At 40.2% G+C, this 26,275-nt stretch overlaps 1 protein-coding gene across 1 annotated transcript in view; it reads right to left on the bottom strand.

Moving 5' to 3' along the window:
• Positions 1–4,068: 4,068 nt before the first annotated feature.
• The window catches only part of runx3 (RUNX family transcription factor 3), a 56,523-nt gene continuing 34,316 nt past the window's right edge, over positions 4,069–26,275 (bottom strand). Inside the window, exons 6-8 of the mRNA XM_038292741.1 lie at positions 17,103–17,249; positions 10,232–10,306; positions 4,069–5,730 (exon numbers count right to left, since the gene is read on the bottom strand). Of these exons, the coding sequence (XP_038148669.1) occupies positions 5,246–5,730; positions 10,232–10,306; positions 17,103–17,249 (707 nt within the window). The 3' untranslated portion in view covers positions 4,069–5,245. The remainder of the gene's footprint in view (positions 5,731–10,231; positions 10,307–17,102; positions 17,250–26,275) is intronic.

Genomic DNA, 26,275 nt, shown 5'->3' with positions numbered 1-26,275 from the left:
AGAAGCTTGGTTTGGTCTAGAAGGCTTACAGCCGTACATGATTGAGCCCTTGCCTCACAACGCTGCCAGTTCTGTTAGCTCTACACCTGCTGAAGACACAGATGTCCATCCCCGTGAACACTGGGGCTGAAAATGATTCTTATTTCAACTGTTGCATATATCAGCTGCGACATATGAATCAAGATGTTATAACCAAAAATAATTGATTGACAGATGACCATTGATATATGATTGGCCAAATTTAGGTATACAGGCTGACGTATAACTAACTGGCCTGCATAAAATAACGTAAAAAAAACCACAGATTTTAAGACAGGATTCTTTAAATAGAAATGTTCTAACTTTTGGGACAATATCATCTTATAAAGAGTACATTTATATACATGTTTAAGCCAGAATGATTTGAAATTTAAATATGACTTCCCTATGACTTTAAAGGCAGGTGACTGAGAGTAAAATAATGTTAATTTAAAGTTGAGGCTCAGGTTTATTTTTAACTTTAATTTAATGTCCAAATTTTAAAAAGTTCATGTCTGATTAAATGTATTTAGTCTATTTTTAGTATTTACTTGCTTTTAAACAGGACCAGATAGAACGCAGATTCAGCATTACAGTAAATTGTGAAATACATGGAAAGTAAATAATTATTTAATTATAGTGTTTTATTGCCTGCTTTTGAACCCCCTCCAGATTTTTTTATACCTAGTAAATTTCAACCTTTTTGTTTTCTTTGGAACCTTACGTTAATAAAACTATATTTTTAAATTCAGCATAATTATCAATATTTGATTTATGACAAGGGCTGAAATGAAGGGTGGAATCACTTAAAAGGAAAATAAGACATGGCTGTGTTTTTAATAAGCTGTTTTAATCTGTGTGTGTTCTGGGTAATCCGGTTTATGCATCAGAGCGAGGACCGTTTTCCGATCTCACCATCAGTTTGAGGTTATTTTGGGGATCCTTATTTTTTTCCTACAGGGGACAAATTTGTGTTTTTTTGGAGATAATTTATTTATTTATTGTTTCTTTTACTCATACTTTGCTCTGTTATCTCTGCATCTCACAGAAGAAATAAAAAACAAAAACAGGCCCTTGATGGACTTAAGTAAATTGTGATGCACTTTTGTCAAATGTTTTTTTTTTTTTATCAATTAATTTGACATTTACACTTTTGATCGCTTTCATAACTTTGAAATTACTCTTTAAGTTTGTTGTTTCTTTCATTTTTGTGGTTTCTTGCGATAATTGTGTGTGAGGTTTTTCACAGGTCGGATGCATTGGTACACATCAGCATGACTTCACATGAAGCAAAAAACTTTTTCTTCTTTCGTTGACTGCATGTCATTAGTGTTTTTTTCTTGTTTTTTAAAAGGTGACTCACTCAAGATCACAAAAATATCCTCTCTGTTATTACTTGATAAAATTAAGTATTTTCTTGTTTAGAGAACAAACCAAAAACTTTAAGCAGTTGTTGGTGTTAAAATCTGAGGTTCAGGTTATTTTCAACAGCAACATTAATAAATGTTTTGTTTCACACCGTCTTTATTTAACATGCTATGTTTTTTTTTTTCTAGGAACCCAAACATATTTCAGGGTTTCACCTTTATACAGTGTGATTGTGTCATGGTAAGTAAAGCTTATCTCTCTGCTAACATCGTTCAACCTCTAAAACACTCTTTCTTTCTATGTCCTCCACATATAGTGGCATTAACATAAACAAATCTTGCAAATTCAGTTTTGTTTATAAGATATTAGTTATCACCTCAACACATTTCAGTTTAAGTTTCCTGTTTATTTTTATTGTCCTTATTGTGCATGTGAAACGCCTAAAATTGTACCTTCTATCAATAGGCATAAAGTCATCTTGTCCAACTTAAAATATCATTAGACTGTCGGTGTTCTTTACCACCTCCTCCGCATTTTCTGTGCAATCCGATGATGGGGAATCACATGCATAGTGAAAACTTCCTCTCCTCCTGCGTGGGGGTGTCATCTCTGATGGAACCTATCAGGCAGTCCATATTGTGGCCCACGGACCATTTCTGGATCAATTCTGTTTCTAAACCGCTGTTTCAGAGTGGAGCAAATTTGGCTAGTCTGTGCAAAGCATTTATGTGGGTGGACATCTTTGAATTTACCAGCATGAGAAAATTATAAATTTAAAAAAAAAAAGCTAAAGGGGAAAAATATGTTTTTCTTATTCACTCATTAAATTTTCTGGATTTTTGTGGTCCTACAAGCTATAAAATGAGTTTCTGATTGATTATAGTGAAATGTTTGTGGTGCAGTTCTACTTTGAATTGAAATATTTTGACCTCATCAAATATCAAAGCAACTTATGGTCCTATACAGAACTAAACAACATTACTATAAATGTTATCATTTAATTATTTTCCAGTTGCATAATGGTTAAACAGTATTTTTATTAAAATAATTGTTCCAAATTCCATAGCTGCTTGAAATTATCTGAGAAAATGTGGAAAAACCCATTTGGTGTGGATACCTTTGTAAGGGGCGGTTTAATTACTCTTTATTATCAGTGAAATGCAGCTCTGAAGACAGAAGTGAGGCATATTTTTTTAATTAAAATGATTAAAAACTACATTATCTGCAAACTTTACAAGCACTCATATGGAAGCATTACTGGTTTCAGCACATACACATTTTTTCTTTAAATTAACATATCCGTTTAAGATGTACATGCTTTGAGCATAGAGAGAACCGAGGAGCAAAGAATGACTTAATGAAACGAAAGTGAAACAGGTTCTTTTAAAAAGAAAGTTGATGGAACATTGTGCTCTTTAATTAAACATACAAAATACGTAGCACTGACTTGTACACTGTGGCTTCATGGGTTTTGCATAAACAAGGACAATAAAGTTCATTCAACACACAGATGAGTTGCCACAAATCTCAACATTAAAACAGTTTTACAGGCAGTTTGTGTAGATCTTTGGTTTTCATTTAAAAAAAACACATCAGTATGTGATTTCTCTAGCTGCATGATAGTTTTTTCAGGTTTTTAACCAAGCAGAGGTTTAAGAAGGCTGAGAATACAACATGCTTTTTCTTTGGTAGAAAAGAGAAAACATTTGCGGAATAAAGCGGAAAACTTCTTGCATACATGTATCTCTTCACCTAAGCTCCAAATACAACATCTTTGGATCAGTCTTCACCCCGAGATTAAACCTCAGCTGTGTGGCAACTAGATATTCATCTCTGAGACATAACTATTGTCTTGTAACTTTCAGACACCTGATATGTGTTGTAAATACGTTAGCCCAGCACAGGAGAAAATGATCTGCACAGGCGTGTGAACAAATGCCAGAGCATGATCAGTAAATTAGAGCAAGAGGGACAGTCGTGACCACAAATGCTTCAAAGCATTGCTGATTATTTAGAACAAAGGGACCTGTGCAGAACAAGAGACTGCCCAGAGTGTTGGATAAAAAAGATCCCACCCTCGACCCCTTCTCTTCTTTCTGTCCCCTTAAAAAGGCCCTGGGGACAGTGGGAATGTGCAGACACGCCTGTGCTGCAGGATTGTCATTAACTTTTATTAATTTTTTTTCAAAAGGACACTTGAATTGTGTTTAAACATGTGCAGAAATATTTCATATTTCACTCTGCACAATTTCAAATAACCAAATAAAATATAAAAAAGTAGAAAAAAGAAATAGTGCAAAAAAATAGCTTTTTTATTTATTTTGTAAGCGCAGGAAGGCAAATTGTAAATAGTTTCAAAGATCATGCACTGGAAAAATTGAAATCTAGATAAGTACATTTTTTTCTTAAATAAGTGCATTTGTTTTTGGATTGAGGAGGTAAAAGAGATATTTTGCCAAGGAAACAATACAATTTACAATTAAAACAAGAAAACATAATTGCATTGTATTATATCAAGGGTCTTAATATCTAATTATCTTATTTTAAGAGTAAAAATACTCATTAGTTTGGCAAATTATCCAATTTACCTACTCAAATTAAGGGTAAAAACACTTAATTTAAGAAATTTCAACTTATTTCTAGATAGTTTTTTCCAGCGTGGCTCTAGGATCTTTTTGGGCATAGTTCATTTGGAATAAAGGTTTTAGTGCACCAAAGCTACATTGGAAGGCAACAAAGTTACGTTAAAAGTATTTTTTTTTTCATAATTTAGTTGCAATATATTACAAAAACTCCAAATTCATACTTAACAAACATGGTATATATACTGCTTAAATGCTTATAAAAAAAAGGAAGAATGAAAGATAAACGATTAAGGATTTGGGGTATTTGCATACATTTCCCCAAATTTTGGCTCAAATAAATATCAAGAGTTAACCACGTCATCCAGTTAAAATAATAGAGGAAATAAATTCAGACAAGGTCTTTAAAACCTTTCGGGGGAAAAAAAGAAGTAGAGAGAGAAGTTGGAAAATTTCTGAGTACAGACAACAGGACTAGACTTATCTGCATAAAATAAATCGAACCATATTTGCCTTTGACATTCCTTCAATTATCATATTTTGTCCTGCTCGAACGCGATACACTGATGAAACAGCAGAGAATTCCTTTCGGAAACTTGAAAAAAGGCTTCTCTCTAAATAATGCAGCAATTGTTCTGAGACATTTCATCTCTAACCAAAAGGCGAATGTCTCGTTGTGGATAATAAATAGACCAATAGGTTCTGCAGAAGTACTCTGAGCACATGAAACAGCCCTGTATGCTTAGAAAAACATTTTTACATCTGATGCAAATTTTTTACAAAAATGAAAAGCTTAAAAGGACCGATTGCTACAGCAGTGCAGCCATGCTTTGCGAGGAGTCGGTCATGGAGCAGAAAACCAGTTTGACTTCTCTTCTGCAGCAGCCAAATGAGTTGCATCAGTTTGTTTGATGAATGTCTGCTGTGGTTTTCAGCTCATCAGCTGTACTGATTGTTTGTACCTCCACGCTGTTGTTCGTTTGACTTTGAGTACCTGTCTACATCACGGCGATGGCTTTCTAAGTATTATTTACAGTCTCCGCTGAATGTCGTCTCCACTCGTATGGCTTTAGGTCTTAGAGTACAAGTTTCAGCGCAGTGCAAGAGTTCACTCAGAAATTACAAATTGTCTTTAAAAAGTAAAAGCAATAGTCTTTAAAGCGAGAAAAGAGGCAAACATGCAACATTTTTTTTTTTTTTTTCTTCTTTCAGTGTTCGGCTTTGTTATATCTTTCCTTCTCCGCCTTCTCTTCTCCCGATCTTCAGCTCTTTTTCAGTCAATATGGCCTCCAGACGGACTCATCCAAGCGACCCGAAGCGCTCATGGCCGTCGGGGAGTTGCTGTGGCTGCCGTCCGCCTCCACGCCCTCACTTTGGGTGTTCAGGCCCGGGTTCATCAGGCTATTGTTCCCTCCAGTGCCCGTGGCCCCCGAGCACGACAGGAGCCGGGTGGGGGAGCGCTCCCCTCCGGTGTTCCCTGGCGCCACCATAGAGAACTGGTAGGATCCGGAGCCCGTACCATAATACAGGTAAGAGTTGGACTGGAAGTTTTGAGACTGGTTATTTGAGTACGGGGGCGGCAGGTAGGTGTGGTATCTGGAGGAGGCAGACATGCTCAGGCCGCTGATGCCGGTGCTGGAGGTGTTGGCAGGGGAAGGGAAGGCCCCCGGGTAGTAGTGCATACGGTGGTCTGAGAAGCGAGGGTCCGTCAGTGGGGACAGAGACGGAAAGGTGGTCCTCTGTGGGAAGAGATCTGTAGTCCCTGCGTGAGACACAAAGACAAAACTATCATCATTCATCCACAACAGAAAACTGCTGCCACTGTGATGAAGCTGCAAATCAACCATTTCCCTTCTGCAAGCACCAGAAATCTCCATATTAATACACATTTCCAAAGCAGCAAACCATTCTAAACCTCAATTCTGTGCTGAAATTTCCTCTGATAAACCACTGTATGGAAATATTTGCTCTAAAGTAATGAACTGAGACATATTTGGCCTGCTAACAGTCATCAAACATTGACAGCACTTCATCCCACAACCTCCTGCACAAGACCCAAGTCATGAAAAGGCCCATCTTGAAACTGCCTCTCACTGGCTGTTCAAAAGGAAATCAACGTACCCTGAGCAATGAAAAGGAGCATTGTCAGCGCTGACGGGTGCTTTGTATAAACACCGACGGCTTGTTTCTGTGTTGTGCAACATGTCATAAATCATGCTTAGGTGAAACAGGCAGACGTTCACAATTAGATGGCTTGAAAAAGAGAGTTGGGAGGAGGAAGGAGGAGTTTTCTGCATTTGCCTAAATGTGTATAACAGAAGAGATCCTGTCAGAGTTAAACTGGAAGTGTGAGCTTACAGTTAAAGATCTGAATCCTTCAAGATCTTTACAAATGATTTAACAGCCGCAAAGGAAATGTGAATTAAATGAAAGGCTGTCATGCATGTCGGAACACCAGAAGTTGACTTGGTTTGCTTAATTATCACTTACTTTGAAAACTTCTCTGTAAGATTGTAACACCAAATAATTTTTTTTTCAGCTTAAAATGTCTGTATTGGAAAAACTTTTTTTGTATTAAATATTGTTCACCTTTTTTCTTAGAAAGTAAATAGTTTTTTTCATAAGCTATAATAAAAAAAACATCAAAATGAACAGAAAGCATTTTTAATTTGTCATACTGTGATTCATTATTTTATAAGATTTAATTTGTTTTACTTAAATAAATAAACTTTCTAATCCTATTTGAGTTTTTTATTTTTATTTTGTTTTGGCATGTACATAGAATATAAAAAATAAAATAAAAGTATGACTTCCCATGAAATTCAGCTATTTAAAACTAATATAGACCAAAATGTTTTCTGGCTGTGAAGCATGGGCGGTTCTAGACAGGGGCCAAAGGGGGTCGGTGCCCATGTAGATGTCCTGCCTCCTGTACCGAAGATATAATACAAAAATCAGTTCTAATGAAGTTCTAGGCACTGGAACAGACATGGTTACTGATAGGTCCTTTGGATCCATTTCACTTTTTTTCTTCAAAAAATTCAGTTTTACTAATTATTTAAAAACAAAAAGGTGACAGCTTCAGTGGTATTGAGATAGGATCCCAGTTTTTTACTGCTAAATGTTTTTTTTTTCAAAACAAATAAAAGAAACATAATTTTTACAGCTGAATTTATCACTTTTTTTGTTCTAATTCTGATTATATAGAAAACTGTAATTTTAACTTTAAGTTAGAAATATGTAAAATTCCTAAATTATAAATGTATATTGACCTAATATTTCAAATAACAGCTTTATTTGATCTTTTAGATTTTTACATAGCTACGGGATTTTTATTTTTATTTTAACGATAATCCAAATGAACATTTTACAGCCAAAAATAAATATTTTCAGTGGGAATAAATATCATTTTAATTAAACCTAATTCATGCAGCTCTCTTAATATATTTTAATCCCTTGGGATGTTTTTTTGTTACATGTTGGCCCCCTCTTGGCCCCCTGGTACATTTGGTTTAGAACCGCCAATGCTGTGAAGGTCATCTGGAAGAAGTTGAATTTAAGGGAAAGTTCCTCAGAACGGCTGTTAGCTTCGGGAGCACCACCTGCTGCCATTTATTTATTTATTCATCCACACAGAGCTCAATCTTTACTTGTTAATGTCCGAATGCGGCATTCTGTGGCTCAATGTGCTCACATGACTGTAAGTGTAAAATAGAGATTATGATAGCGGAGAAAAGAGAGCTTGTATTTATGAAACAGCAAATGCTTGTAATCCTTCACTCGGGGGGGGGGGGGGGGGGGGGGGGGGGGTGCAGAAGTACGTGCTGTATGGTCGTTTCAATCTTTCTATCTTTGTCTTGGGAACTGGGTCCATTTTCAGCCACTGAAAATAGAAAATGTTCCTTTGCAATTTCTATATCTACTGATATACTAGCCTTTTTTTTTATTCTTAACACATTTTTGGCATTTTGTTTTTCTTTTCTTTCATCAAAGCAGAAAGTGTCGCTAGTGGGGGTGCTGTTTCTTTTTCAACAATCTACCAGATTCAGCAGTCGGGTATATATCTGATTTCATGCGAGGAAAATCCAAGACATCAGCTGCTGTTGATTCTGGTGAAGTGGAGTCAGATTATTTCCTACCGGACTCCCAAAAAGCCTTTGCTCCCTCTCTGCCTGTGTGTCTGTCTGTCTCTGTGTGTGTGTTCCTTAATCTCTCCCTGCCTGGTCTAAATTTAGCCCTAAAGTAGGGGTGGGGGCACCATGATGGCCGTGGCTGCTGCGCACCCACTCTGCTCAGGATCTCTAGCTTTGATTGGAGTTGGTGGAAACACGTTGCCTAAACTCTGGCTGGGATCGACTCCTGCATCCTGTCAGGGGAAACTGGATTGGACACTTATCACAACACCTTAATGGGTTTGTTCAGGCTCAGGCTCTTGGCTGCAAGCCACAAGGTGTCTGCAGACACCTTTTAGGCTCCATGGTAAATTAGCTCCCTCTAGAGGAGAGAGAGAGCTAAACAAACTGTAACTAAGCAGAGCTGTGCTTCTTCTTGCTCCTGCATACCTTTTTGCATCCCCACCCTCCCCCACCCAGTGTAAGTACAGGCCTTGCTGTTGTGGCCGTGGTATCGGCGGTGCATCTCTGGCTGAGATGGTCCTCCCAACCGAGCCCCGCAGTAGTTGCCTGTAACCTCAGCTCCACAAACCCCACACATGATCTCCATTAGACTCATCTGAAACGTGTTGACTAAATTGCAGGGACAGGAGAAGGGATGGAACCCAGAGGGCTCCCTGGCACAGTCTGCTGTCTGTGATGTTCCCAGTCTGTGAAGTGGGTAGGTGGGAATCAGTTATTTTATTGAGAACATTGTGTTCCAGCGCTCCTTCTTTTCCTCCGCTGCTTCTAAGTTCTGCAAACTCTTAAAGGGCGGAGCTTTCCTCCTTTCCACATAGCTCAAGAAGTCCACTAGTCAACACTCAAGCGTGTAACCCAGATATGGATGGAGGTTTGTCTCATTTGCTTACAGGAGAAACTGATTTTGGTTGGCGGGTTCGAGACGATCGCCTCCCTGTGTGTTTGTGCATTTGGGCGTACGTGTGTGTGTGTTTCTGTCCGAATGTGGTAGGTGGCGATGGGAAGATGCAAATCCAAGCGCTCACCTGTGAAATGTTTACTCTGGCTTGATGCAAACTGTGACAGCCAGGGCCCGACGAATGGTGTCTCAGGCAAATAAGGTGGAGGGAAGGAAAAAAGGGCAAAGAGAACTCCAGATGGTGCAGCTACGTGCTGATATCCCCAAAGAGACCTCTCCTCTCCTCAGTATTAAATAATCGGACTGGTTTTGGCGGTTTTAACGGTGGATGCCGTTAATATGAGGAGTCACTTTTGATAACTATGAGTAGGCGGCTGCTGCTGCTGCTGTGCATACCAAAGAATCGGAGACTCAAATGAACACAAATGATTTCCAGGTGTTTATTTAAGCACCAAGCCTTCTCAGTCCCAGCTTCAAGCTGAATGCAAATGACAATCACCTCTGTGCTGTGGAAGCGCGGTCCACAGCCTCCAAAGCTTCATCTACGCCAGCGCTTCATCATGTCACAGCAGAGGGGTTTTGCATGTTCTCTACTTGTGACATGCAACACGAGATATGGGAAGTGGAATTTGTGATTGTAGAAAAACCTGAGATTTTACTAATGTATCAACAACCAAGGTGACATGATGACTTTGTTTATTTGTTAAGTAAATCTTTTTACTCAGAGATACATTATTTTTCCCTGTGACTTTCTAATCGCTACTGGTCTTTTGTGTCTATAGCTTATTTCAAATCTTCAAAGCACCAGTTTTGAAAATCATATTTCTATGTTCATCAATTGAGAATGAGGCTCTTAAGCCCCGTCTAAAGGTCTGCTTTGTGTCTGAAAGTGGCTCCTCTTTACAGTGGGAGTGGATGATTCAGCATGTCTGGTGTTGGTGGTTTCTGGGCAAGGCACGGATTAAAGGCAGTGGGGGCTGCTAAGAAAGCACAGACCCGCATCGGCTACAGACAAAGGAAAGAAAGACCGAGTAGGAGGGGAGGAAAAGGGGAGCCTTGGCAGTCGTGTTGGTGGAATGTAATGGGATGTAGTAAGGCTTTTCTCACTAAATAAAAACAGATCTTTGCCCTTATGTTGCATCCATGATGGTTTATTAAACTCCAGCCACTTTAAGCAGAGTCACACGGTTGTTTTAGTGTAGAAATATGAGGAGCTGATGTTAGTTTCTCACCTGGCCATGACCTCAGATCCTCCTCCACCTTACATGTCTTCAGAGTGGGGGTGTCCATCTGCTCAGGCCACAAACCTGCAATAAAAAACAAATGAACCAACAGATCAATATTGGAATCATCCTGTTATAAGTTACATGCAGTCATTTACTCAATTCCTGTTCATGCAAGATTTTCTTTGTAAAATTATGAATTAAAATAAACTTGTTATGTTTAATCTTCTCAACAATAAAAAAATAAGACTTGAAGTAAATGAAAAGCCCAGATTTTTCTCAAATATGTGTCGGTTGTGATTTATGCTTATAGCGGGCAAATCATTGTATTTGGCTTGAGAACATACAACACAATCCAAGTACCCTTTTTATGACAGACTGGCCCAAACTGTCCTGACACATGGCGGTTTGGAGATGTTTGTTCCTGTCACCGGTTGGCATCTGCTGACTGAGCTGTGAAGACTGGGAAGAGAAGGGGTGGGTTTCTCACCACAGTGAGACCAGGCTTGGAAAAACACGCTCCATGGGTGCCTATGAGGTATTTTTGGGACCTTCAGGCCAGACACTGGAGGAGGTGAGATCTCTGAAGGGTAGGACACTCAGTTGCCTGTCCAGCAGAGCTGTCAGGAGGCGAAGAAGAGGTCAAGGACCTGCTGGCCCAACGCGTGGGACCCAGCTTCACACCCGGCAGCTACACCGCAGCAGGCTCAAACAGCTGGTATTTATTCAACGTCTCAGATGGTATATTTTCTACAAGATAACCTGCACAAAGCTCTACGGACAAGCGGGCTGTTTAACTCAATTATTAGGCAGCCAAATTAATCCCAAAGTTTTCTGCTTTTTTGTGACCAGAGCAGGTAACCGTGATTGTAATCCCACAAGAAAATTCCCAATCTCTGATTGTGACAACTAGTTCTTCTAATGATGCCAAAGGGCAGAGTGTGGGGGGGTGGGCACTGAGCTTTTCAGCCACAGGTTGTGTAAGATCTTTGCTTCCTCTGGAGCCCCTCTACTTCCTTTGCAAATGTCCAAATCAGCACTCAGCCACCGAGAGGTCCCTCGCTACGCCTCACAATGGCAAATTCTTACACATAAATGGCCTTATTCAGAAAAGCTTGCAAGCAGCTGGTGCGATTCGCTCAAGAAAATAAACATTTCCTTCAAATATTTTGATTGGCCAGCAGACAACATCAATACCAGAGGCACAGATTACCCCTGTTAATAGGAGGACTAGCCCCCTAGGAGGAGCTGAGGAGTGGGGAACGGTGAAGTGTTGACTGCGTCACTAAATAGGCCGCCCTGGGATGGTTTCGCCGCAATTTTGGGGATGACAAGAATTAATCCCCCTGCTTTTGAAGTTTATGTGCAGATGAAAGGGATGGCTGAGATGTTGCTTGAGCCAAAATGGCGTCCCGTCCTCATGACTCCGGATCTAGCAACGCCTCTGAGACATGTAATGCATTTGGCATAATGAAGCGTGTCATTGAGACACAGTGAATACTGGTCCTTGTGTTGACTTCCTGTTTCGCTCAGGCCTTAGGCGTCGCACAGGGGAGAAAATGTGTGTATGAGAGAGGAAGACAGAAAGAAAGACGCCAAGCAAGGAAAGCAGAGAGAGAAGGAGAGCGTGTTACAGAGGGGAGGAACACGGCCTTGGCTCAGCTATGCGGGATATTTGATATGTCTTTTGAGCCCTCACTTATAACGTGAGCAAAAACAAACACACAGGCTAAAAAATCCTACATTTTCGCTCCCTCGCCCGCCCTTCCCGTCTCTCCCCTGACTCAATAGAGACTGTTCATGGCATACATGTAGTTTCTGTAATTGCTGAAATGTTAGACTCAGCCTCACTCTGATGTGAAATTATAACTTACACAAACAGTAGAGCCTGGTTTAAAAAAAGATCTCGCTCACTCTCACTTCTCCTTTTTCGTAGATTTTCACCAAGTCGGTGGCTTCAAAAGATTTCTCTTTTATACACAAACATTTTTAGTTTGAAAATTGATTTCTGGGTCACGAGAAAAAACAAAAAAAAAAACTAACCACAAGTAAAGCTTTCAGACACCATGACAAATAAACTCCGTGGCAGCCGCTGGCATATTATGTAAATATTTAAGTGCAGAAGTAAAACACGGCGTCTAAAAGACTCCAGATTCCTTCTTCTTTTTGGTGATGCTATCGTCAGACCATTCTGCCTTGGTTTGCCAGAAACCTAACGAGCATGACGCCTTCTCTCAAACCGGCCTGCCGCTACCTGACTGTGCTAATTTCCTGCCCTGCTACCGCTTCTAATTGGCTTATCATGTCACTCTCAACGTGTGAATTAGTTGTGTGCCTCCCGGCCGAGGCGCCGGCAAGCGGTGCCTCCTCAAACCCGGGGGTCTGGCCGGCTTGTTTATGCGGAGTAAACAGTGTGGTCGCTGTGGACGAGTCAGGAGGAGGTACAACTGTACTAAAAACCTTCTCAAGTTAAGTCCAGGCCAGAGGCCACGGCGTTAGGATACAGAGTCCAACTGCCAAAGCACAGCTGCAGCAGATGAGTGCCAGTTCAGAGAAATGGAGCCAGAAGTAACAACATTTGGATTGAGTATCATACATGGAAAGGATTTGCTCTTTCCTATGTACGAAGCCATGCAAAATATTCATACTTCTGTGTATTTGGGATTTCACATGATCGAACTACATGGAATAGAACATAATATATAAAAAAAATATTTGATGGATAGGTTTTAAACTATATTCGGATTAAAATCTGTAAAAAATGGCATACCTCCTGTAGACTAGCTTTGGTCAGCTACATTATGTTTGAAATGGTGATTCTGACAGGGAAAATGTTTTTTTGTTTTTTTCAGATACCAGGAACGCATCTTCAGCAATACTAATACATATCAAACTGGCTTGCCAAAGCCTGTTGTGACCACAGTAATTATTTCTTGAATGGTAGTGAAACATTTGATCTATTTAGGTGAAATCACCTGGCAGCAGGTGAGGATGAGGTCTAGAAAAATAGTTATAATATATAGAACCTGTTCATCATCTCATGGGTTCCTCCTCATGTTCATTCAGTCTTCCATCACACAGTTAATACTGAGTGCCTGTTTGCAGCAGCACTTCAGATGTCATCATCCCAATAAATGGCTGTTATTAGCGGCTATCAGTCCTATAGAATGGCTTCAGATTGTGGCAGTAGGTCCAGTAGGTTGTTATCATCGAGTGAATCCTAATCCTAACCCTAAAGTAAATTTTTCCCCCCCTGTGGAATAAATGAATCTATTCATGTGTAATCTGACAATAATTTCAGTAGTTCTTCATGTACTGTAAATATAACTAAATAAAAAGTCAGATCGGGTGGAAAGCATTCTCCCGGTACGATGCTGCTACCGCTATGTTTCACTGTGGTGATGATGTGTTTGTGGTTATGTGTGGTGAGTTTTTTTTTTTTTTTTTATGGGTTAAATGGCTCAATTCATGCGCTAAACAGATTTAACAGGTTCTGCTACCTGAGCTGTGGATAGCTGCAGCTCCCCCAGAGTTAGCCATCTGCTATTCCTCATGTTGCTTTTTTTTTCTTTATTGCTAAAATTTGATTATCACCTTTAGTCTATTTAGTAATTAGGTGGGACAGTAGTTCCATTAGATTTTATTTATTGGTGTCAGAGTATCGGGCCACATTTTTAGGTTTTTGTTCAGAAAATTAAATTAAATTGAAACTGTTCTTTCCACCACTTCATCATTTATGCAGTAACCCCTGTTTGCCTTACAGCATGAAATCCCCATAAATGACAGAGGTTTGTGGTTCTATCTGGACTAAATGCAAAGCTTTTTGCAAGCGGTTGTTCAAATACGAGCGTGGTTTGAAAAATGAATTGAAGCAGGATTGTATCAGTTCTGTAAGGTTTTAGCAGCAGATATTGATACCGTCACCACACATAGCGAGACGCCCAGAAAGGCTTTGGAGCCCTCATCAAAGCTCTGGATGGTGGAACGTTACGCTTTGGGTCTGATATTCATCTTCACAGGGGGAACACACAGGTGTTGGAACAAATAACATGTCAAATGACACCACCTCAAAAGTGCCAACACTTTCTGTTTGGATGATTAAATTGCTGCTGCGTTTCCTCTCCCCCCCTTCTTAACTGTTAAAGCAAGAAAAAGTAAAAAAAAAACGTCTGTTAGAGCTCATGCCAGGAGCATGTTGAGTTTTGTCTGGAATAAGGTAAAAACTAAAATCTGTTGTTTTTTTTTCACTCTTTGAGCTAAAACACTTCTTTAATCATGCCTTCTGCCTTTCTTTTAGACTGGAAATACCTGTGTACACACACTCCAGTGCTGTCAAACTCACATGAACCTGGAGCAAGGGAAAAAAAGAAAACGATGCCACCCACAGATGCATGCGGCTACACATGTATCTCACTTGAGGTTTTGAAAACCAGAATAACAATTTAGTGCTTGATTGTCTGAGTGTCAGATTTGCTTGGCTGCACCGGGCGAACCACACATTTTCAAATACACACACACACACACCCCTCTCCCCCGGCAGAGTATCATTCCACATGTCTAGTACGCTTACCTGTGGCCACCGAATAACAAAAACAAGCAGCGAATGCGGCGTCTGCCAGCAAGCAGGAATCCTGTCACTGCATGCACTGTAATGAGCTCTTAATTACTCCGTCTGTCTCGTGCGCCAACAGAAAACTTACACCATCTGTGTGTGGGGGTGTACCTGTTTAGCCATTAGACTGAGGACCATTTTTCCAATTTCACCATCAAATTTGTTGCAAAGTGAGCACATTTTGGAAGTCCTCACATGCTATTTTGCTAATGGTTAGTTTTCGGCCTAAGGTGTCAATTGGTTAGGGTGAGGTACGCATTGGTAATGGTTAGGGTTTGTTTTAGGGTTAGGGCATAGAAAGGGTTGAAAATGACTGAAAATCAACACATGGTCCTCACTACGATGGGAGAACGAGTATGGGTGTGTGTGTGAGAGAGAAACGTTTTTATTGTTATTTTTCACTTTTATTTTTCATGGTGCAACTCTGTGATTTAAGATTTTGCACAGATGTCTGAAGACGCGTCCTGCTGACAACAGAACAGACGGTATTTCACAGCCCAGACGACGGAATGAAGCAAGAAGGATTTGAGGAGAGGTGACACCATATTTTCCCTCCTCTTCTTTTTCTGGTCGTTCTCAGGGGGGAAAATGTAGGATAATGGAAAACATCTTTTGTAACAGCGAGGCGGGAATCCATTTAATTATAACTTGCTGATGGGTGATCTATCATTCAGCAATACTCAAACAAACAGGCCTCGCGATTTAAAGTATCAGCGGAGCATAAGAGCCTCTGGCGTAGCTGTAAAAAGCAGAGACGTGCGTGTTGTTGATATGTAAACACCTCCCCACGTCTCTTGGTGGGATTTATTACAACTAGTCTATTTTTGTTAGAGCTTTGCTTCTAATTTTGCAGCCCTTGTTGTCCGCACGTACTGGATGCTGCTCAGCAAAGAAGTAGTAGGGAGGGCCCGGCCATCTTGCTCTTTTATTTAATTATTTTACCACTCTTGCCCTGGGGTGTGGGATATAAAACGCTAATACCACAGATTAAGGTGTGTGGTTTTTACGGCCCTTCCCCTCCTTTGCAGCTGTAACACGAAGCTCAAGGACTTCAGCTTGTCTGACACTTCCAGCTGATGTTAACATGTTTTGTCGGCCCTCCGTATATATTCGCCGCGCGAGTGTGTGTTGCGACACAGCAGCCCTTTGAAGACTCGAAAGCCTGTGATGCTCTAATTCCCGTCCTAATCCTGCGCGAGGAGTCTGCCGTCTGGACTGTGTCTGCACACCTCTGCGCCCCGCAGATTCAAGACAGTCCTCAGAAGCTTAAAGCTCCCAGTATAAGCCTAGCTGCAGGGGACTTTCTGCTGGCAGACAACCCACAGAGCTTCTGCCAAAACAGAAAATTACCATCATAGTGGCAGCATTGTGCACTGTACATAAAAAAAGGAGCAAACTATTTCAGAGTTTAGCGGTTGCTGCTGTTTCTAAAATGACTGATGTGTTTTCATCCCAGCACAGAATGTGCAGGGAAACAACATTGGCAGTAACAGAAAGTAAGGACATGGGGCAGAATAGGTGAAGCACCCTGTGTTCCCAGCAGTCAGCTGTTAGATTAGGCCCAAACTGGTGACTCAGCGCTGCCTAAGCTTAAGCACAAGGCCAAACACTGTACGGCTGTGATGCACTGAGATAGGGGCGTGCCCACGCACAGCTCCCAAACAAACCCTCCTGTCCGCAGCAACACGCTTGCACAGAGGTAATGAGAATCATTAGGCAGCATGAGAACTTGGGAGTGGGCGGGAGGGGAGTGAACACATTTATCCAGCATGCTTCCAGATATCCCACTGAAGAGGCGCTGACACATGATGAGGAATGAAGACTCATCCTCAGCCCGGCCGTCATCCAGGCAGCTGTTCACACACACACACACAGCAATGATAACAGAAAAAAGAAATTCCTACCACCTCAGTCTAAGTCACAGTCTTCCTGCCACCCCCACACATTTGACCAATCTGAGAGTGACGCTAGTGCCAAGGTAGCGGACGGCTGTTACATTCCCGATGCTGTAATGTGAGGTTGAGTCGACTGGCAGGACTGGCTGTGTCACCTGGCAGTTGGTTCTGTGGGTTTGGGGGTTATCTAGGACAAACCCACCCCCGCCCCCTCGACACATTCACAGCCAACTCAAACTCAGTCTGAATGCCTCTTCCTAAACCCCTCCACAGCATTCCAGCTCTACATAGACTTTCTCTGGGTGAGGAGATTATTTTTCGGTGCTGTGTTTTCATTTGGAGGAGGTTGGCTCTGAATGTCTTAAGTACCCACCTTGCGTGGTGCTGAGATGCGTCTGATGGATGGGGCGAGGGTTGTTGTTCACTGGGCCTATCCGCATAGTCCGCTGGTAGCGCTCGATTTCTGATAGCCGGTCAGAGAACTGCATCTTTGTGGTGTCTTCCATCTTCACTCTGTGCCCTGAAAGAGTGAGAAACATGCAACTTTAAAATTTTTTGCAAAGACAGATTTAACTTTTCTAAAGGAAAAACTTAGTTATTTTAATATCAACAAATATTAGGAAGTTTACTTATTAATTATTAGATTAAAAAAATGACACCTATGCATCACATAGATTCTTTCCACGCAAAAAATATTTCCAGTATTTATTTCACTGGAAATAAGTAAAAAAGTATTAAATTAAGTGTATTTACCCTTAATTTGAGTAGGCAAGTTAGATAGCTTGCCAATGTAATGCGTACTTTTGCTCTTAAAATAAGATAATTAGATAATATGCACTTGAAATAAGACAATGCAATTGTTTTTTTCTTATTTTAAGTGCAAATGGTCTTGTTCTATTGGCAAAATGTCTCTTTTACCTCCTCAATCCAAGAACTAATGTACTTATTTTAAGAAAAAAATTACTTAAATTAAGTTTTTTTCCAGTGTATGTATTAATTAGCTGTTATAAAGCTAATATATTAGAAAATAAGAGGTTTTATATGTTACAGATTTCCTTTATTCATTAAAACCCCAGACTCAAGTTGTCCGACACACATAAAAGGCCATTGCTCATGCTGGGAGTTAAGAGTGCTGCATCCAAGCATTTGAATGAAAAGTTTAGTGGAAGAAAAAAGTGTATCTCCTGCACCATATGGTGTCTAAACTGGAAAAAAATCAAAATCTAGATAAGTCATTTTTTATTGAAATAAATGCATTTTTTTTTTTTGAATTGAGGAAGAAAGTGAGACACTTTGCCAATGAAACAAGACCATTTACATTTAAAATAAGATAAAAAGAATTGCATTGTCTTTATTTTAAGTGCATATTCTAATTATTGTATTTGAAAAGTGAAAATATTCATTGCATTGGCAGATCGCCTTATTCACCTACTCAAATTAAAGGCAAATACACTTAATTTAAGAAATTTTAGCTTATTTCTAGATTGTTTTTGCAGTGTAACGTTGCTGGAAACACAGATTTGCTGTTTAGATTCTTTAGATGTTTGATGCAAATCTGTTTCCATTTCCTTATATTGGCTTTTATATCAATGAAAATTCAATCTCATTAATATTAAAGCTTAGAGAGTAAATGCATCTGTTGGCTAAGAAATGGTGTCAGCGGCCCAAAGTTTGCCCCCTTTCATTAATCCAAGATAAGCATTTGTAAAGAGGAAGCCACTGTTGCCATGTTTTCAGCTGCCAAACACAAAAATATTATTAGAATGTCAGCAGACCTTGAAATACATCGGCTAGACACTAACTAAATGTTGCTCAAGCTGCACCTGCTGCCACGTCATCGGCAGATAACGATAGTGTAAGTTGTTGAAAATAATAGCTGGAGGAATGTTTTTTTTCCCCCGAACCTGAAGTTTAATAAAGTGTGAATAACTGCATTAGGCATATCTGCAAAGAGATGAGGTTAAATGATCTTTATCTTTACTACCTCATTTGAAAGGAAAGCAAAAAAGGTGACTACATCTACCCCTAATAACATGCCCTTCTCTCACTCTCTCACAGAGACACTCACAGCCCTTCACAAACACAAATTGAGGTCTAACTGACACAGCACTTAGTCATAAGGGAGCACCCAGACAAGGTTATGAGACCTACAGTCATCAGTCTTCAACAAAACAGAAAAAAAAAACATGGAAGAGGGAGATGCTTATATGCACAAATAAACCTGAACATGTCCAGTGTGGACGTGTCCAGGAGGTAAAGACCAACTCCAAGAAGAACAAGTGACTCATTTCTGCTGCACCTACAAAACTAACCAACGCACTGAGTGCCCTTACCACTCTGCGGTCCCCTTTGGGGAGCCGTTCTGATTACGCGGACGGACGCATGTGTATTTGCACATGCACAGGCTTCACATGTGAACACACCTTAAATGTCAGTCGTGAGTGCGGATGCCTCTAATGGGGAGAAGAGATTTTAATGTAACTATCAACGCACCAAAACTGTGTGTGTCAACCAGCATGTATACATTCTGTGGTTTTCTCCCTGGCATCTCTACAGAGTAGCCTAATGTGGAGTAATGGCTGTATTTGAATATTTTATCACTATATAAAGAGGGCAGGGCAGACGGACCAATATGGATTTTGCCCGTCCTTTCTCTCAACTGACCCATGGGCAATATATCTTCGCTCGGAGGCTGACCCATGGGTAAAGTTTCCTCCTGTTTACCGCTCTGTCCATTTGTTTGGGCCAACCGCCTCCCTTTAATCTCCTTCTTAAAAACTATAGAGAAATGTCAAGCTTTGACGCCCCCTAGGACGTATTTTTATATTATAGTCTGCAAGTTTTAAAGGGCGTTCACCAGTCACACTGAAGAAACAATCTATAAATAAGTAAATATTTCTTAAATCAAGTGTATTTACCCTTAATTTTAGTAGGTAAATAAGATGATTTGCCAATTGAATGAGTATTTTTACTCTTAAAATAAGATAATTAGATAATATGCACTTGTAATAAGACAATGCAGTTGCTTTTTCTTATTTTAAATATAAATTGTCTTGTTCCATTGGCAAAGTATCTCGCTTATCTCCGCAATTGAAGACAAAATGCACTTATTTTAAGCAGAAATTACTTGATTTCATTTTTTTAGCAGTGCAAGATTGTTATCCTGCTGATTTTCTTTTGTGACTGTGTAATAAAAGACAAATGTGCTGCACATTCTATGTTTACTGCACTTTGATCTTGTTTCTTTATACTTTCACTTATTTACCATCCTTGTCTCTAATACAACTCCATTATGTCTGCCACACTGTTTTTGTGTTTTGATGTCTTTCACAGATGCTACTAAAGAAATGGGAACAAGCTGTTTTTTTGATAAGAACTTTGAAAACAAAGTGCCTAAGGATAAAATAAAAAATGAGGCTTTTGTTAATTTGTGTTAGAGTGTCAACAGCAGACCAGTTTGTTACTCTGGTTCAGAGGAGTTTCGATTGTTATAAAGATGACTGAGTTCACTGAACAAGCCTATTTTCTGTTTTATGCAACAGTTTTAAATTAACAACTAGGAATTTTTTCAGCATCTTTAATGAAGCATTTCCCTGTCTAGGTTTAAGTATGTCACTTAATTCTACATTGGCCAAAGGATAAAAATCAATCCTTTCTTCTGTTATGTGCTTAACTAAAATAAAGATTAACATAACTTAAACTTTGTTTATAAGATTCTCTGTTTATCGAACAATCCTTCAGATTGAATATTTAGGATTTGCAACTGGATACAATTGAATGCAGCTCACCGTTATCCAGTAGCACTACTCTAACTTAGTAAAATATGCATCTTTTCCAAAATAAGAGCCTTAAAACATAGGCGAGCTTTACATATATGTTATAAATTAAACTTTTTTATGGGATGTTATATTCGTCTCAGAAGTCATAGATTGGATGTTTTATTGAATTTTTCAGCTGCATGTTAGGAAAACTATGGGTTTTGCTGATTTATGCAGTGCTAACTACTATTAGCAGGAGGTTAATAGTAAAACACCTCATTAAAATATGCTCATAAATAGGTTAGTGGTTTTAACCCTTTATTAAAGCCTGAACCATGAAAAAATTGAAAGAAATTAGAATGTCATTGAACTTTCTGAATGCTGTTGTATAAGTTAAATTAGATCATTTATATGCATCAAATTTGTTACATTAGGCAATTCCGTGTAATCTTTTATACTTTTTCTGTTCACTACATGTATCTGAATATTTAAGATATTATTTCAACAACAAAACATCCCACTGATGATGCCGAAGTCTCAAAAACTCATGTATCAAATATGATACACTTGGCTTTAAAGGGTTAATGAGATCCATATTACCAGACTTACAGGTAATTGGTTAATATCTCCAACTTTCACTAGTAAAATAAAGTTTGGAATTACAGTTTCAGTTTTGAGATCACTCTCTCAGAATGTCCAGCTGAAGCTGACGGCTACTGGGTACCGACTTTTAGGATGAGTTCACTAACAACAAGAACTTTTAGGTTATTTCAATTTTGTGTTTCACTCCTAAATTTTCAACGTCGGAATGATTCATAGGTAAGAAGTAGGTACCTAACCTTAACTAACCTTAATTTACAATGGAAAAAAGCTTTAAAAAACATTCAAAACTGTTAAAATGGTGAGCAACACCTGAGTACTATATCTGACTCATTGGAGAAAATATAACAATGAGGGATAATGAGTGAGAATCTAGTAGTAGAGAACTCCAGGGTGTTTTTCATGTTCTGATCAGCAGTAACCTTGAACTTTAAAAGTTTTAGAAAGACTCAGTTATGACTAATCTACCAGAGCAGGGGCTGCAGCTCTTCTGTTGCTCTGAAGCAGCTTGATTTCCTGAACATAATGACACCAAAGGAAAAGATAGTCTGCCTTTTTGACGGTTTGGTCTGTGCCGTTACTTGGGAACACCCCCTTCCTAGTTCTCTCTCTGATATCTCTTTATTCAAATCCTTTGCAGTCTTCTCTTTAAACTGTGATGGAAGGAATGAGGGCCGGCGTTTTCTGTGTGTGACATACAGAGACTACTGTGGGTTCCAGACCAGCGCAGTGCCAGGCAGGGGTAGCAGCCCTCCAAATATAGCCCCTATTTGTGTCCTTGTGTAGTTATTAAGAGATTTACTCCACCTCAAACGGCTGAGGTCAGGGAAATGATACATCCCACTGCTCTCTGGCTGGCAAGAAAAAGCAGACGCCACAGAGAGGGAAAAAAATAATTGGTCAGTTTTTCTGTTTCCAGTGGTGGTCTGAGATGAATTGGCTCTTTAGAGATGAAAGTGATCATTCAGCCGCCCACAGACACACACACACACACACACAAACTCGAGCTACAGATCCTATGGCCCAGTTCCAGCTGGCAGTGATGCACGCTGACACACGATGCATGTGGCGCGATGTTCACAGCATCCAGCAGGGGGTTTAGTGAGATGTTTTATTTCATTTTTATTTTTGGGAGGAGTGGGTGAGATTTAGATGCAAAATTAGAACAAGGCCTGGACCCTCTATCCATCCACCTTCTGTTTATTCCACTCTTTTCTTTTCTTTTTTAACTTCTGATGTTATTTGTTAAAACACTGTTTGTAACTAAAATAGGAAAGGATTATGGTTGTTATTTCCTTTCAGAAGAAATAAAAAAAAATTAAACAAGTCAAAAATTCCTAAAATAAGTGTATTTACCTTTAATTTACGTTGATGAATAAGATGATCTACCAATGGAAATAGTATTTGTACTTAAAATAGGACAATTTAATAATATGCACTTGAAATAAGACAACGCAATAGTTTTTTTTTTATTCAAAGTGTAAATTGTCTTGTTAAATTTTTCACTTTCCTCCTCAGTTCAAGAAAAAAAATCAATTATTTTAAGAAAAAGAGACTTATTTAGATTTTAACTTTTGGCAGTGAGCTTAGATCAGACAGGTAGAGAACTATTTAAGAAACATAGCTGTAGAAAGTCAAGCAAAGAAGCTGTTCAGGGTATTTTATCTAAGCAACGTATTGGGAAAATTGGGTGTAAGGAAAAACTGTTAGAAATGAATCCACAAAAGCACAGGATAAGTGAAGCACAGAAAGTTTTGTGAAACCGAGGCTATTTCAGAGTTTCAATATGCATGGATGGACTAGGGGTTGAAATCAGCACCTCAAGAGCCAAAATACACAGGAAGATGGTAAACCTCCAACTCAACAGGGCAACCTTGGCTTCCTTAACACCTTAGCATTGTCAGGGGCTAATAACCTCCATAACATGTAGTATTGATGCAGTAATTCATGCAAAATCTGAGGCAAAAAAAGCAATTTTAGCATTTTAAATTCCATTGGATCCTCTACATGAATGAGGTTAACGCGTTCACCCTTTAGCCTGCGACCGCAGCTCTTCAGCAACAACCACCTGAGTTGGACTTTGACTCTACCGAGTTGAGGACCAGAGGGGTGCTCCACACCAGCCCCATTTTAGAGGAGGAGGGGGGGGGGGGGTTTGTGGTCGGATGAATATTTAATGTGTCAGGGTGCACTTAGGAGAGAATGTACTAGTTCTTTTTTTCTGTCTATGATATCATAACCACAAGGTAGAGCTGGGAGATGGGAGCCAATGCACATATGAGGCCTAAACACTAGCGCTCAATATGCATCCAGTGTCGAAAATGGATCTTGGAGGTTGTAGATTTACTAGCCTCCTCTCAGGGTAGTGGTCGCATCAACTAAAAGCATTATGGAAGTCTATGAAGAATAAATAAAATGCTTGATATAAAATGTCTGGTATTAACGATGCACTGAGAGGCGGTGGCTGTGTTTTTGAAGAAATGGGTGTGCCTTTCCAAGCCCCGCTTTGTTTCATGTTTTTTGATTCTTTTATTTCCTTAATGGTTCTCATGCCACCTGCAGACTAACCTGACAAGTCGCTTTTCCCTTTTACTCTAGCGTTTTGAAGCACACGGAGGCATGTAAAGTGAAAGTGGTGAAAAGTTATTTTTCATACGCATATACACATTGCTCTCAAGTGGAGAAGCAGCCCAGACCACATGAACGGTAAAATCCTCCCAGCTTTCCCTCCACAAAGCCCGTATCAGCTTCACACAGAGGCCGTTTGCTCAGCGAGATGACTGCCAGCTTTAATCATGATGCCACATCTAAATGATCACTCAATATGATGTTTTTTTTCTCTACATCACTCATTTGTAACTTCTCCTTCTGAGTCTCTATAAAAAAACAAACAAAAAGCACGCACTCCTCTCCATGCGGGGGCACATTAAACATAAGAGCTACACAAAGCAAAGGGCGAGACGTGCTTTGGCTCCTAAACCTTCGCAGAACATATTTAAAGCGTAAATATTTGCATTGACTGTACAAATGGACTTGATAGTGCATCAAACAGTAGGAAACTATGCCTGGACTGTAGTCTTCCATGCATGGCATGGTATGACATGTGAAAATGTAAGAAAAATGCACATTATACATCCATTTCACTCACACACTGCATTTGAAAGGCAGTTGATCCTTACTAGCAGGTCATAGAAGCCCTTTGCTCGATGTGTTGTTTGTGTTGAAAACTTGAAAAAAAACAAGAGCTGCATTCTTATCTTGCCTCTCAAAGCCGACAGCTCGATGTGGAACGACAGTTGAACACATGCAGCGATGGGGCCTACTTGTCTGTCTGCAAACTTCCGTTTGCCCTCAACAGACACGGAGGACGTTTCAACATCTGTTGAGCAAAGCAGTGCACACCTGTTTTCCTCTTCCTCCTATCTAGCGGACCTGAACCCCCCCTCTTAGCTCTTCATCCCACCCCCCTGCTTTTTGCCACCTTTTTTTTTTTTCTTGTACTTCCCTTTTTTACCTCTATTCCAGACACCCTGCTAACAAAGCACCTTTGTGGTAGCCCCACGTTTGGCAAAGCCACCAATCAAAACGCCCGGTATTTACAAGAGGGGCAAATCAAAGTTCTTGTTTTGAGGCTGACCCTGAGGGATGTGGGTTTTACCCTTGGTTGGTGATTGTGGCTGTCTCGTCTGGGCCAAAGTGAGTCGATGCTAGCCGCATGCAGAAATCACCCGGCTTCACATTAATTTACATAACTTCTAACTCTTTCAGAATGCAGTCGCTGTATTATTATCGCAGAGGAAATGCTCACCATTTATTCTGCACATATTTAAGAGGCCAATCTCTGAATGCATTTACAAAAAGGGGTTTATGGAAACACTGTTTGGGCTTTCTTTAGTTATCTACATCTCATCCTGTATGGCAACAGCTCGGGGATTGTCTGCTCCCTCAGGCAGATGCATCACAATCTCTGGGGACATAAGCAGTGTGAAAATCCCCCTCATAGGCCTGAAAACAAGCCGCTCACAGCGGAAGTTGCTACATGAGACTGTTTGAGCAAAAGAGCACAGCCTTCCTTTCTGATAAGGAGGGGGATAAAGAACTGTGCGTGTGTGTGTGTGTGTGTTTTTGGGACAGAATCAGCTCCACACGAAGATGGGCCTATAACAGGAGGCACGTCCAGGCAAGCTGGAAGGGGTGCAGGGGTGCCAAAATAAGAGTCAATGTACCCGGATTCTTTAACAATACAGAATAGCCTGTAGCAAATTGAGAGCAATCATCCCTCCTTTGTGTTACCGCTTTGTTCTTCGTGTGTGTATGTGTGTGTAACTGTCTTTTACTGGAACGCAGGGGAGTGATAGAAGTGTAGCTGTTTTTCAGGCCTTTTGGCTCCTTGCCTGCAGACGTTGCTGATTTCCCAGTACTGCTGCTGCTGTTTTGGCCTTGTTGAGCACAGAAGGCCTATTTGGCTCCACTGACAGCTGAAATTAAAGCAATGAACTGCTGTTAGTGCGTTATTTTAGTCCTAATGCTGAATGGGGTTGTTGTTAGTGCATGCGTCTTGGCGTTTGCATGTTTTCAGGTTTGCTCTAAGCAGCGAGGTGCCGGGGCAAAGGTGGGGGCCCTTGCAGAACTGTGAGAAAGGGAAGCAAGCTGCTCGCTGTCACATACATCAATGCGACGCCAGCAGATGTGTGAAACGGCTTCATGTTCACACCTCCATGAACACACCATCGCACACAATAAAGTGCAACAAGGAGTGCATGTGCCCTTAAATGCACACATCACATCGTTTTCACAGAGTTCCATAGAACGATAACTGATATCTCAGGTGAGTCAGAGGACATGCGAGAGATGTAAATCTATTTATTTTCCACTGACTGTCGATCCTTTCTTCCATCATGTTGTGTGAGGGCTGCAGCTGCAGGGCTGAGGTTACAAAACTGACCTCACGAATCCAGTCAAGGCTTTACGCCGCGTTTACCACAAGGATTACGTCCCGCTCCACTTTTGGAACCTTGCTGCACCTATTATTTGCTTGCTGTTCCTAACCATTAAGGACCAAAAAATAAATATCCAGACCTCAGAGTGGTGGTACACGCTGTCTTTTCCAGTAACCAACAGGTGCCTCATTCGCTTGAACCGCCCCCGTAGCTGCCCAGCACAGAAAACCATTTATTGTCATAATGCA

This window comes from Cyprinodon tularosa, unplaced genomic scaffold (assembly GCF_016077235.1).
Source record: "Cyprinodon tularosa strain WSP-4 unplaced genomic scaffold, ASM1607723v1 ctg316, whole genome shotgun sequence".
NCBI classification, from domain to species: domain Eukaryota; kingdom Metazoa; phylum Chordata; class Actinopteri; order Cyprinodontiformes; family Cyprinodontidae; genus Cyprinodon; species Cyprinodon tularosa.
This window is presented reverse-complemented; position numbering and strand designations above follow the sequence as displayed.